This window comes from Antedon mediterranea, chromosome 2, assembly GCF_964355755.1.
Source record: "Antedon mediterranea chromosome 2, ecAntMedi1.1, whole genome shotgun sequence".
Lineage (NCBI taxonomy): Eukaryota > Metazoa > Echinodermata > Crinoidea > Comatulida > Antedonidae > Antedon > Antedon mediterranea.
Window position 1 is genome coordinate 2,471,295 of NC_092671.1, and position 12,537 is coordinate 2,483,831.

Genomic DNA, 12,537 nt, shown 5'->3' on the forward strand with positions numbered 1-12,537 from the left:
ATTGTAATTTAAAGCAAAAAAATAGCCAAGATGTTATATATAAGTGAAACCATTATTTGTGTTCATTTTTTTTTACGGAGGTGAATAACTTGATTGAGACTAAAAAATGGCCTATTCAAAATATTATTTATGGATCTTCCTTTTACTTGTTATTTGCGGACAATGTATCTTTAACTGTTGTCGTAATGTAATAATTACCACCAATCACAGAGTCATGGAACTATTACAATCCTTTCACCAGGAATGAGCAAAGTACTAAAATTAACTTTATTTTAAGTATAGGGGGCGATATATTGATATTTTTAAATATCAGTTTATCGCCCTCTATCTTTCAAAAAAGTTTGTGGCAATTTAAAAGATCATAATAGCACCTCTCTGGGTAATTTAGGCTGCGCTCTTTGTTTGGTTTAGGTATTTTTATTTTATTATATTATATATTATTATATTCAGCTCAGTTATTATGCTTTATAAATATAATAAACAAAGTTTGTGTAGGAAGGAGGGATTAGAATCCGACGTTTCATTTTTTGACGATGCTAGCGCTTCATACATGAGCCTATATTATCAAAAAGATTATTATTCTTGATCATTTTTTAGCGATCGTCGCAAAATATGACCAGCGTAGCCGACTGCCTAGGCCAAAAAGAACTGGTTCTTTGCGTAGGCCTAGGTTTCCACAGACATAAGTGGTGACGTGCTGTTTGTAGACTAGAACATACATACAAACCCGGCATAATATAGCAAATTTAAATAGTAAGTATATAGGATAGCCTAGTTACCAAATGATTAGGCTAGGGCCTAGGCCTAGCTAGGCCTAGCCTACGACGTTTATAAGTTCCGGCCTACTTGACTTGGGGCCGACTTGACTTGGGGGCCGACTTGACTTTGGCCGAGACGGTTTAGGGCCGACTTGGATCGAAATCATATAATATAATAATACGGGTTATAAGAAGTGAAGAGTCAAGCTTTATAGGCCTAGGTAGGCACAAACTACGCAGAATCTATAGGCTCTAGCAGGCTCAGGGCTAGGCCTAGGTAGGCACAAACTACGCAGAATCTATAGGCTCTAGCAGGCTCAGGGCTAGGCCTAGGTAGGCACAAACTACGCAGAATCTATAGGCTCTAGCAGGCTCAGGGCTAGGCCTAGGTAGGCACAAACTACGCAGAATCTATACTAGGCCTAGGCCCTAGCAGGCTCAGAGGGCTAGCCTACTGCATGGAACTATAAAATGAAAATGTTTTAATATTAATGAATTCATAAAAATTCATAACATTTTATTTTCAGATGTATCAAGGTGGAAGTTGAATAAATAAAATAGGAATGTTACAGGCAAAAAATAGCAAATAATTATTGTCAGGATGAGGTGCAGTCGGAATTGTAAACTTTACACATTTTACGGATTGGCTGCGTTCAACTTGGTCGTATTGTTATTGACACATGTTATCCATCCGATCGACAACGCTAAGTCTATTAGTGACATTTTACGTGGAAAAAAATTGTCATCATTTCATTCAAATTTAAAAATATATAAGCCTGTCCTAGTCACCAACATTTCTGAAACCTCAAATGTGTTAACATTTGACCGGTTTAACTTATTTCCAAATAAAAGCAATGATTATCCGATTTTTCCACAATTTAATTTGCTATTAAATCCGAAGGACAAATGCCAAAATGATGATATCGTCAACAAATCATCAGGTATTTTTTTGCTTGTATTGGTTACGTCTAGCAGAAGGAACATTCAGCAACGGAAAGTGGTTCGGAAAACTTGGGCAAGCGTTGAATCAATCGAGGGGAAGAAGATTATAACGCTGTTCATGTTAGGTGTAAAAGTCGGAGGAGGTCCGTCTATCATGGATCCGGTAATGGCCGAGTCAGAGAAATACGGTGACATCATCCTCGGTGATTTTAACGACGCCTACATGAATTTGACGTTGAAATCTATCATGGGATTTAAATGGACGAGTATGTATTGTTCAAGCGCAAAGTATGTTATGAAAACCGACGATGACATGTTTATCAATTTAAATTACACGGTGAAATACCTTGCAAAACTACCAGAGAATACAAAACGCTTTGTAATGGGCCATGTGATCAGTGGTAGTCCAATCAGAAATGAAAAAAGTAAGTGGTATATGTCGTATGAACTATACCCGTACAACGATTACCCGCCATTTGCGTCGGGCACTTGTTACATCATGTCAAACGATGTTGTTTTAGATACGTATGTAATGTCGCAACGTTTGCGCTACCTTCATTTAGAAGATATTTTCTCAGCGTTGTGTTGGGAGAAACTTGGAATTGTGCCGCGTAACCACAGAGGTTTTAAGTTGTATTATGTTTCTTACACTTATTGCCATTACACGAAGCTCGTCTCTGTACATAACGTCAAGATCAATAAAATGTATGATTTGTGGAAGAAGTTGAACAACGACATGGCAAGGCTATCGCGATATTATTGTCTTTTTAACGGCTGGTTCTTTTGATTTTGCTTATACACTTATTTCTTCTCAAACTCTGATGTCCAAGTTTTCAGAAAGTTTAAATATCAAATATCCACTCTAGGGTCGTGTTCGTACGGTGGTTAAAATAAGCGCTTAATTTCACCCATGCCTCGGGTTATAAATTGAGCGTTGTTCGTACTTGAAATATTTAACCGCTTAAATGCTTAATCGACGAATCACAAACCGGAAATTACGGTATAAGGTCAGTTGTCTTTACAACCTACGACCCCATTTTCGCACGCTGGTTTCGCGTGTTGTATATTTTTTACTCGCGATCTTTCTTTACAATAACAATTACTTGCTACCTTTTACACTGCTTATCCTTGCGACAAACCTTATGCCTCTTAACGCCGATAATCCTGCCGAAATATGCCTTCTCCTGACGACCATTATTTTACTCATTGACGAAGAATTTGAGCCCAATGTTACACGACGGAAACACCACCGACCAGCTAGGCCTACTAAGCGGTCTACACCAACAAGGACAGCACCAGCTGACGATCGCTCTCGAAGCGTGTATGGAAGAGCTTCGTAGGAGAAATGACGGGCCTAGGCAGCGAACGTTGTCAAAATTTGACACATTGCCTCTATCGGAGATTTATTATCCTCGAAGGCCGAGTATAATTGGATTATCGCTGAAATAACCTGCAAATTTGGTGAACATTTTGCCTCGAATTTTTTGTAGCCTGAGGCAAAAGTTAATTGGATCACGTGAACGGAAATCGGGAATAAGCTGGTATTTTCAACCCCTACGAACAGGCCCTAGTTTCCAATCAATTTCTGTATCTGCATCAACTTATCTGCATGATTTAGTATGATTTCATGACAAGGTCTCGCTCTGACACAGATGCTCAGAATTTTTTTTAAGATGTTTCTGAAATGGATAAGACAAGAGCATCTGTGTCAAAGTGAGACCCTGTCATGAAATGAGATTCGATCCTGTAGATAAGTGGGCAAAAATTGTGACAAAAAAAAAACACAAGCACCATTAGTTTGGAACCAGCTTCCACTCCATATCAGTGTAAACCTCTTAAGCATTCAAGTCACTTCTCAACCTGTTTCATTCTTTTTGTTCTTTTTGTTTTTTAAGCCCAGTAATTAATAAACAGAGCTTTATAAATGTTTATTATTGTTTTTTAAATGCATTTTACAATTTTTGACTTATAATTCCTGCTTTTAGGATAGTTTCCTGTATTCAGGAAGGGAGTGGTTGATTACATATGTTTTTGTTACATAAATGTTATGGGTATGTCTTATACAGGGTGATTCTGTACTAATGTATAGATGGATACATTTTTCTTTTTAATTATAATAAATTTACATTTTTTAAACATCTAACGCAATAAAGCTCTGTCTACACTATCAAACTGTATGTGACCAAATGGACATGATGATATCACTACCATACTTGTGGGCACATAACAAACTAGTTTGATAGTGTAGACAGAGCTTAAGGGTACCTTTACCATTCAGGAAAATCTTATGCAAACAGGGTTGAATTAATCAATATTATTTTTTATTATATGTTCATGCAAATATTTTTATATCATTTTAAATTTTACAATCTGTCTTTAATGCGTTTGATTAAAGTTATTTAAAATATTCGCTTCTGATTAATTGTGCAATTTGTAAAGAAATTTATGTATTCAACTCAAATTATGTAAATTGCACATATTTTCTTCACTGTTTTGGTGCCATGGTAAATGAATAATTTCTATCCACTGGGACAAACTAATATTTGACAATAAACCTTAAATTTCCCACCGATTTCTACTTTAATATTTATAATGCTTAATTAATCGACGCACATGTTATGTTAGTTTATTTTTTAAATTGATATTTGCAAGACATTGTTGGCAAAGAATGTGTTTTTTAAGTATATACAGTATTATAAAAGAATGTGCTGAAATGAATATGTGCTATGTACAGTAAAGGACACAGTGATATTAGTAGCATTAGGTGAGCTGGATGGTATAGGATGATGTATTACAATGCAAAATATAGTTCAGAAGTTAATGCTATAATTTTACAGATTTTAACTATAATGTTTGTAAAACATTTGTTTTGATTGTTAAATCTACTTAATATTTTATCTATGTATTGTCACTAAATTATTTTTATAACATTTATTAGGAAGGACAAACAGGTTTTCGGTCTAATGACCAGAACAAAGTTCACCACATTGGTACTCTAAAGTAGTATACCTACTTAAAATTATGGATAGAGATGCTGCCAAAATACAGGTAGTAGGCCTGCCAGTTGGTAAAAGAGTTAATATCGGAAAACAGAGAAATGTGGGTATTGTACTACTATCATGATTCATTTGTAGCACAATAGGCTACTACAGATTATTTGCATTAACATATAAAGTAACAAATATTGTGCTTTATAATATATAGTAATACATTTAATAAATGCATATAACCTTTAAAATAGTTTGTTTATTACCGTATTATTATTATACACAGGTAAATTTGAATGTGTACAGGATGAAGATTTTTATTTCTTTTTAAATGGCCAAGATTCTACCCATATTTTTTTTTTAATAACTGGTTAACGCAATATATATGCATATATGTCAATATTATTGCATAACAATTTAATTTTTAAAAGTAGATATTTTGGTTACTTTTTAAGAAAGCCCTGTACCAAATTTCGACCCTTTTATTTTTTGACATAACTGGTTACTATGACTCTTTAAGATGATGATAAAGCAATATATGTGCATATATGGCAATATTATTGCATAAAAATTGAATTAAAAAAAGTCAATATTTTGGCCATTTTTGAAAAAATCCCTGTACTATACTGCCCCGTCATGAAAGAAGGACTCAACTGCATAAAGCAAAGTTTTGAGATAATCAACAAAACGTGTTCTTGTTTTAGCTCTTCACGTGTGGAGATAATATTATTTTGATTAGCATAATAAACATGCGCAGAGGCGAATAATGGGTTCTGCGCATGTCAATTGTGCTATAGTAACTAGTTTTATCGAAAAATAAAAAGGTCGAAAATTGGCCATTAAAAAAAAATTCCTGTACTATAGTACAGGGAAATTTTCGAAAAATGACCGATTTTCGACCCTTTTATTTTTTGACGTAAATGGTTACTATTGCATAATAAACATGCGCAGAGTCGAATAACCATTTAGTTTTAAGTATTAATTTAAGAGGGAGAATATTCAATAATAATATTACGGTGTTCACATAATCTCTCTCCGGGGTATTTAATTCTAAATATTCAAGAAATAAAATTAATACTCTAATAATAACTAAACAAGTTAAACAACAACATTACACAGCTTGCTGTGCAATTAACACCATTGTTGTGCACTTGAAATGGTTTCCTATGATAATAGGTGTTAATATGTCATTTGAGTGAGTCTTTCATGGCGCGTGTGGCGCAGTGTGTTGGACGTTGGACTACCGATCGTCAGACCTAGGTTCGAATCCAACTCTCGCCGCATTGCTTGTATCCGTAGGCAAGATACTTTACTTACGTTACCTCTCTCCACCCAGGTGTATAAATGGGTACCCAGTTAGATCTAGACACAACTGCGCTGGTTACCGGCTGCATTATGGGAGTATGTTTCCATACGTGTTTGATCCCAAAAAATACTGGGGTAAAAGCTTGTAAAGCGCCTTTGAGCATGATTACTCATGAAAAGGGCGCTATATAAATCTGGTATTATTATATATATTATTATATATTTGTAGTTGAGTTAGTCTTTGGTGACAATAGTAACACACACTTGCAATTGAGTGGTATTTTGATTTTAAAATTTCATATTTCTAGTTAAAATTTTGAATAGCCCAAAAAGCTAAAAAAGTGATTTTTGAAAAAATGTGTCAGTTGAGTCATTCTTTCATGACAGGTATAGTACAGGGAAATTTTCGAAAAATGAATTTTACCCTTTCATTTTTTAACATAACTGGTTACTATGACTCTATAATATGACGATATATGTGCATATATGGCATTATTATTGCATAATAATTTTGAAAAGTCTATATTTTGGCCATTTAAAAAAAATCCCTGTATTATTGCATAATAATTTTTGTTATTTTGGTCAAATTTCCTTTATTTTTAGTTGCGTGCAAGGTGACTCCCAACAGCTCACTATGTCGGTCGGTTGGTCGGACAGTCGTTAAACACTAACCCAAATTTGAGCATGTGACTACAGCCATGTATATGGTCTTGTTTGACATATGACATGTGTAGAATCACAAGGTGGTCTGCGCATATTACCTCAATACATATTTTATTTTAATACCATATTTAGTTAAGGAATACAAGTGGGAAACAAAAAACACAATTTTTTTATGAACAAACAGTTTTTTATTTACAATAAATTACGAAAAAGCACCCTTGAATCAACTCTTTGCATCAGCAATTGATTTACAATATAACACATATTAAATTTAATAACAGGAAAACAACTATAATGTGTTATTATTAATGGAGAGACGTACATTATACATTATAGAGAAATTAATCGTAATTATAATTGATAACTTTTAAAATCAAATAATATTATTCTTTTTGTAGTATTGAACCAGAGACATTTTAATTGTTGTTGCTAATGCTTGATTGATAATTTATAAAAGACGAATCAACTATTTTATTACTAGGCCGTATGTTTGCAAACATGTTTATGGTGACGTATGGTCTCTGTAGAGTGATGATGAAATAAAATGATGAAATAAAATGATGAAACAAAAATGTTTTCATGATATAACATTCACAACTTTCAAATTATCCTCGTTGCAAACCATGCCTTTTGATTGGTCGGGAATATTGATATATTGATGACATCACAAAGGCTTATTACAATTTTGAGTCATCAATATCTTCAATATGGGCCGAAATCGTAAATAGTATGCCCTCTGTTCTTCTTTGCATTTTGCAAGTATTTCTGTTCTATTATTGTTCTAATAATATAATTTTTATTAATGCTGGTTAATTATATAATATATCTCAAAATATTTGGTACATATAAATATGTTAAATTTCTGAAGATAAAGACATAAATTTGAAATAGTTATTTGGATATTATTACATTTTTCCTACTTTGTCAATTTTCAATATTACTTTTTACTTTTTTATTTCTATTAATAAAAAACGAACAGGCAAACGTCTAAAAGAAAACCTTTTATGGATTAAAATATTAGAATTACGAGAATAATTTATAAAAATTTTAATAGGCACTGTGGGTAGGTAGGTATTGTGTAAAAACAACTGTTACACAAGGATACTTATGTCATCCATTTTATGTTGCTATGGAAACTCAAGGGGAACACCTATGTTTTTTCTGCGACTACATTTACAATTAAATTACACAACATTTTTTATATATGTATATATGTATATTTTTCATAATATTGTTTAGCTACATAAACACAATTCGTTTAATTTTAGAAGCAAAAAAACGCAAGAAACTATCAACAAATGTATTATACAATTAAAAATTAATTATAAATTAGTTAAAAATCTAAATATTAAACAATACTACTGTGCCTAAGTAAATACATATTTAATACAGTCTAGTCTAATAATTAAAATAAGATCATTTTGATCTTCTTGTTTCAATTTAACCAATATGATAACAAGCAAGGTTTTTATCAATGATGTAATAATTTTTTTTTTAATTATAGCACATTTTATATATTTTTTTAAGTTATAACATCAAAAATTACACAGTTTAATAACTGTGACTAAAAAAATCTTTGGAAATTAAGGCTTCTGAAAAATATTACTATCTATTACCAATCACTGATCTGATTTTAGGAGAACCGAAGTGTCTAATAATTTCATAATAAGTACGGTAAATCAGCATACGTAATATCGATAGGAGCAAATACACTGTTCATGTTTTTAACATGAATAATGTATTATAAGTAATTAGGATTATTATATTATTTAACATAAAACAGTATAACATTAGAGGTAATTCATTCCACCACAACGTAATTACCAAAAAAATACCTCAAATGAAAATGTAACCATGACCTAACATTCTTCATGTTACCCCGCATTATGTTTTTTTAAACTCCCTATATATTTCTTTGTTACGATCTTTTCCCAAATCCTTTGAAAGAATTATAAAAAAAAACTTTTTTGAGGTAAACATATGTTCCTCTCATAATTTCCTATGACATACACTAGGTGTTGTCGGAAAATTGCATTATTTCAACGGCCCTGTAATATCTTCATTGCAAATATTCTTTCGCATATAATTCATATAACTTATGAATAATTTATTTACTTTATGAATATTCATGATGATAATCTGATATTACATATTTAGTATGAATAATTCATATACACTATGAATAATCTTTCTGATAATACATATATCTTATGAATAATTCATATACACTATGAATAAACATGTTAATAATACATATATCTTTTGAATAATTCATATACACTATGAATAATCTTTCTAATAATACATATATCTTATGAATAATTCATATACACTATGAATAAACATGTTATATAATACGATTACGTAATGAATAATACATAGCACAGTTTTATAATTTAGCAAATCAAGGCGATTTGATGGAAGTGTTATTGGCCTGACCAATCAGAACCTTTGTTACAAAACTGACAATAGCTGAGGCTGGCTGTTCCTTTTCATACTCGGCAAATAAATGACAAACGTTATCCGTTAAACTACCAGGTTTGCGACTGACGAAGCCAAATATACGTGCATCAGCTTCTTTACTATTCTCGTCTCTAAGCCATCTGCAAGAGTAAAAATATAAAGAAAATTAAATTCATTATTATATTCAACGATGTCAGACTGGGGCAAAATTGTATAACGTCTCTTGTCATTAAAATAACTGTTTTAATAATTTATGCCAAAAATGCGAGAATTTGTCTATTTACAATGAAACCCACCTTCTACTGCCTGAATCTGAGCCACAGAAAAGAACAGATTCTACCGGATAATGACGTCTAAAAAACAATCTGTTAAAGAAATTTAAGAAATAAAATATAAGTACTTTTAAATATATATCAATTCACAGGCATTGTAAACTGTAAACTGCCCAGTGATATACTGATATGATACTGATACAGAAATCTGTGAGAATGATAAAAAGCTACCTCAAACAAGACTCGAACAAGATACCTTCTGCTTCATACATATATACTACTAATATAATAGGTTGTTAGATTAAATCAGAGCAAAGCAGAGCAGAATACAAATAGTCAAAGACGCTAGTTATAACTTTTACTGCCCGACAGACTTTTTCATGAGGAGTACCTCTCTCTGAATATAATGAATATATATATATATATATATATAATTTGTTTTTAAATTGTAAAAACTCACTTTCTATTATTATCTGTGACGGTAATTCCCTTTGACGATACTTTAAAATGTACGATGACAGAGGGCGGTTTAGTTTGCAATTCCATTAATCGCTTTGATGCTTCTGACACCGCGCTTGATCCTGTCAATGACTCCATGTCAAATGAATGCAGATATAAAACATTGCAAGCTGAAATTATAATATTATACAAATAATTATTATTATTAATAAATGAATAATGAATAAATGAATATAATGAATAAATAAATAAATGAATAAATGAATAATGAATATAATGAATATAATGAATAAATGAATATAATGAATATAATGAATAATGAATATAATGAATATAATGAATAAATGAATATAATGAATATAATGAATAATGAATATAATGAATAATGAATAATGAATAAATGAATAATAAATAATATAATAAAATCCATGCCATGTGACCCACAATCGTCTAATTAAATGACAGGAATTTTTTTAGGTGTTACATAAAATGGTTTATTTGACGGGTCTATTTTGATGAGATTTCGATCGGAGCATAAGTGAGGGGGTATGTGGTGTTATTCAGAATAATATCCTGTCTGTCTATAGAATCAACCTTACATACCTGCACCTTTGGCCAACAAGTTAGCACGTGAGTTAGCATCGTTTGTGGATCCTGCAACATTTGCTGGATCTATTTAAAAGTAATTATATATTTATAAAATAATGCTATTCAAATAATTGTTAATATTAATTCATAAACTAATCACGTGTGAACAAATATGATTAGTAAAACTTAAAGAATATAATCCGACTTTGAATAGGCCAATGTAAATAAAGTAATAAAACAAGTAATAATAAAAGTTATTCAGTTCCAAATAAATAAATAAATAAGAGAACACAAATAACTATTTATAAAAATAATAATTAAACAGTTAAATTTAACCAAAAACTGATTGTCTGACAATTTGACTAATTTTTGCTTTACGTTTTTTCAGGTACATAATTTGTCTAATATATCTTAAAGATGTATTGTCCCTTGAAACACAAAAATGAAGGTCAAATATTCTATATTTAAATTGGCCATATCAAAGTAATATTAAAGTTATTCACTTTAAGTCGAAAATTCGAGCCAAAAACTACAAGTTTACGTAATTAACCGGTAAATTAATTTGATTACATTTTGCTGGAAAATCGTCGCGAGCGAAAGTAAACAAAGATTTCAAACCATGAGTATGCATTATGCATGATGCTAATTAGGATTGTTTACAACTCGTCACGGTTTGAGAAGGTGTTTTCACACAGATCGCAAGGAACTTTTATGATTATGCATACAGAGCAGCCAAACAAGCGCGTTGCATTATGAGATATGTTTTGATCGAAAATTTTGACTGGAAGTCAAAGTTATTTTTTGAACAAAAAAATGTCTGTATTTCAGTTAAATTATTTTCTTTTCGACTAATTTTTAGTGAAAGTTAATAACTATTATGATACTTCAAAACGACCCACTTTTTTTCGAAATATTAAAAAAAAAATTTTTGGGAATTAGTCAAAGGGACAATACATCTTTAAATACCAATTAATTAATTATTTATTTATGGAAGTAAGTAAAAGTTTAATGCAGCAGATTGTATAGAGGTCAATCTGAGACGAAAAGGTCAATGGGACAACTATGACGGATACTTGACATAAAATGTATTGAACATGTGATCCCTGAAGAGAAACACTAACATATGCTAAGAAAGATACACAGTACTTTTAACATGTCTGAAGATTCCAACTAAGATTTCTAACCTTACTGTCTGCTTAGTTTTTAAAATTAAGTATCAATCAGTCCACTTAGAAAAACTAATAAGTAGAGAAATAAATGAACATGATGCTGTAGCTTGTTACTTAACAACCTGGCCTACAAACTCCAGAGTATAGGTTCAAATCCTGCACCAATACCAGCTGTCAATAGCTACTGTCCTAGGTTTAAATCCCATGACTAAACTTGGGGGTTTTCACATTTTGGTCATTTAAGTTCTGTCTACACTAGTTTGATAAAAATGTGATGCGCCCAAATATGGTAGTGATATGACATCATCATGGCCATATATGGGCACATCACAATTTTTTGTCACATAAAGTTTCTCTATACTATTAAACTTTATGTGTCAAAAAATGTGATGTGCCCATATATGGTAGTGATAATATGCTTAAATACGGTAGTGATATGACATCATCATCATGTCTATATATGGGCACATCTCATGTTTTTGTCACATAGTTTGATAGTGTGGACAGAGCTTTAGACTAGAGAACTAATCATCTTACCTGATTCTGGCAAGACAAGTTTGCATGGTAATGCCAATTGCTTCATTATATGTTGGTAGACAAGCGCTGAAAGACTGCCAAATACGGGTTCATTCTGGCAACCTTTAAGTTTGACGCCTCGTGAGTTAGGTTCAATGAGGAAGTGCCGTACAAGTTCACATACTGGATCACCAACTAACGAAAACAAATTTTCAAAATTAAAAAAGCATTCAAAGTGTTACAATAATCTAAAATAAAAAATTATTACCATATATGGTCAAGCATAATCCCATGCTCGTGTAAAATCTACCCGCTTATTTGTCACCAAATTTTGTACCCAGATCCCATGGGACTATAATTGGTCATATACAGTAGTTATATATATATTATTTCGTACATTCGTTGAACTTCAACT

The 12,537-nt window shown here is 31.6% G+C and overlaps 2 protein-coding genes across 10 annotated transcripts in view; one reads left to right on the top strand and one right to left on the bottom strand.

Moving 5' to 3' along the window:
* The first annotated feature begins 610 nt into the window (after window positions 1-610).
* Window positions 611-4,920, top strand: LOC140040040 (beta-1,3-galactosyltransferase 1-like). Its single transcript, XM_072085676.1, has 2 exons — window positions 611-753; window positions 1,286-4,920. Exon 2 carries the CDS (start codon window positions 1,360-1,362, stop codon window positions 2,485-2,487), a length of 1,128 nt encoding a protein of 375 aa, XP_071941777.1. The 5' UTR covers window positions 611-753; window positions 1,286-1,359; the 3' UTR covers window positions 2,488-4,920.
* A 2,721-nt stretch (window positions 4,921-7,641) lies between these two features.
* The window catches only part of LOC140040041 (tensin-3-like), a 118,368-nt gene continuing 113,472 nt past the window's right edge, over window positions 7,642-12,537 (bottom strand). For all 9 annotated transcript variants that reach the window (XM_072085679.1, XM_072085677.1, XM_072085680.1 and 6 more), the window contains 5 exons: window positions 12,144-12,317; window positions 10,453-10,521; window positions 9,851-10,019; window positions 9,415-9,483; window positions 7,642-9,258 (listed from right to left, as the gene is read on the bottom strand). In XM_072085679.1, coding sequence (XP_071941780.1) covers window positions 9,060-9,258; window positions 9,415-9,483; window positions 9,851-10,019; window positions 10,453-10,521; window positions 12,144-12,317 — 680 coding nt within the window. In that variant the 3' untranslated portion in view covers window positions 7,642-9,059. The remainder of the gene's footprint in view (window positions 9,259-9,414; window positions 9,484-9,850; window positions 10,020-10,452; window positions 10,522-12,143; window positions 12,318-12,537) is intronic.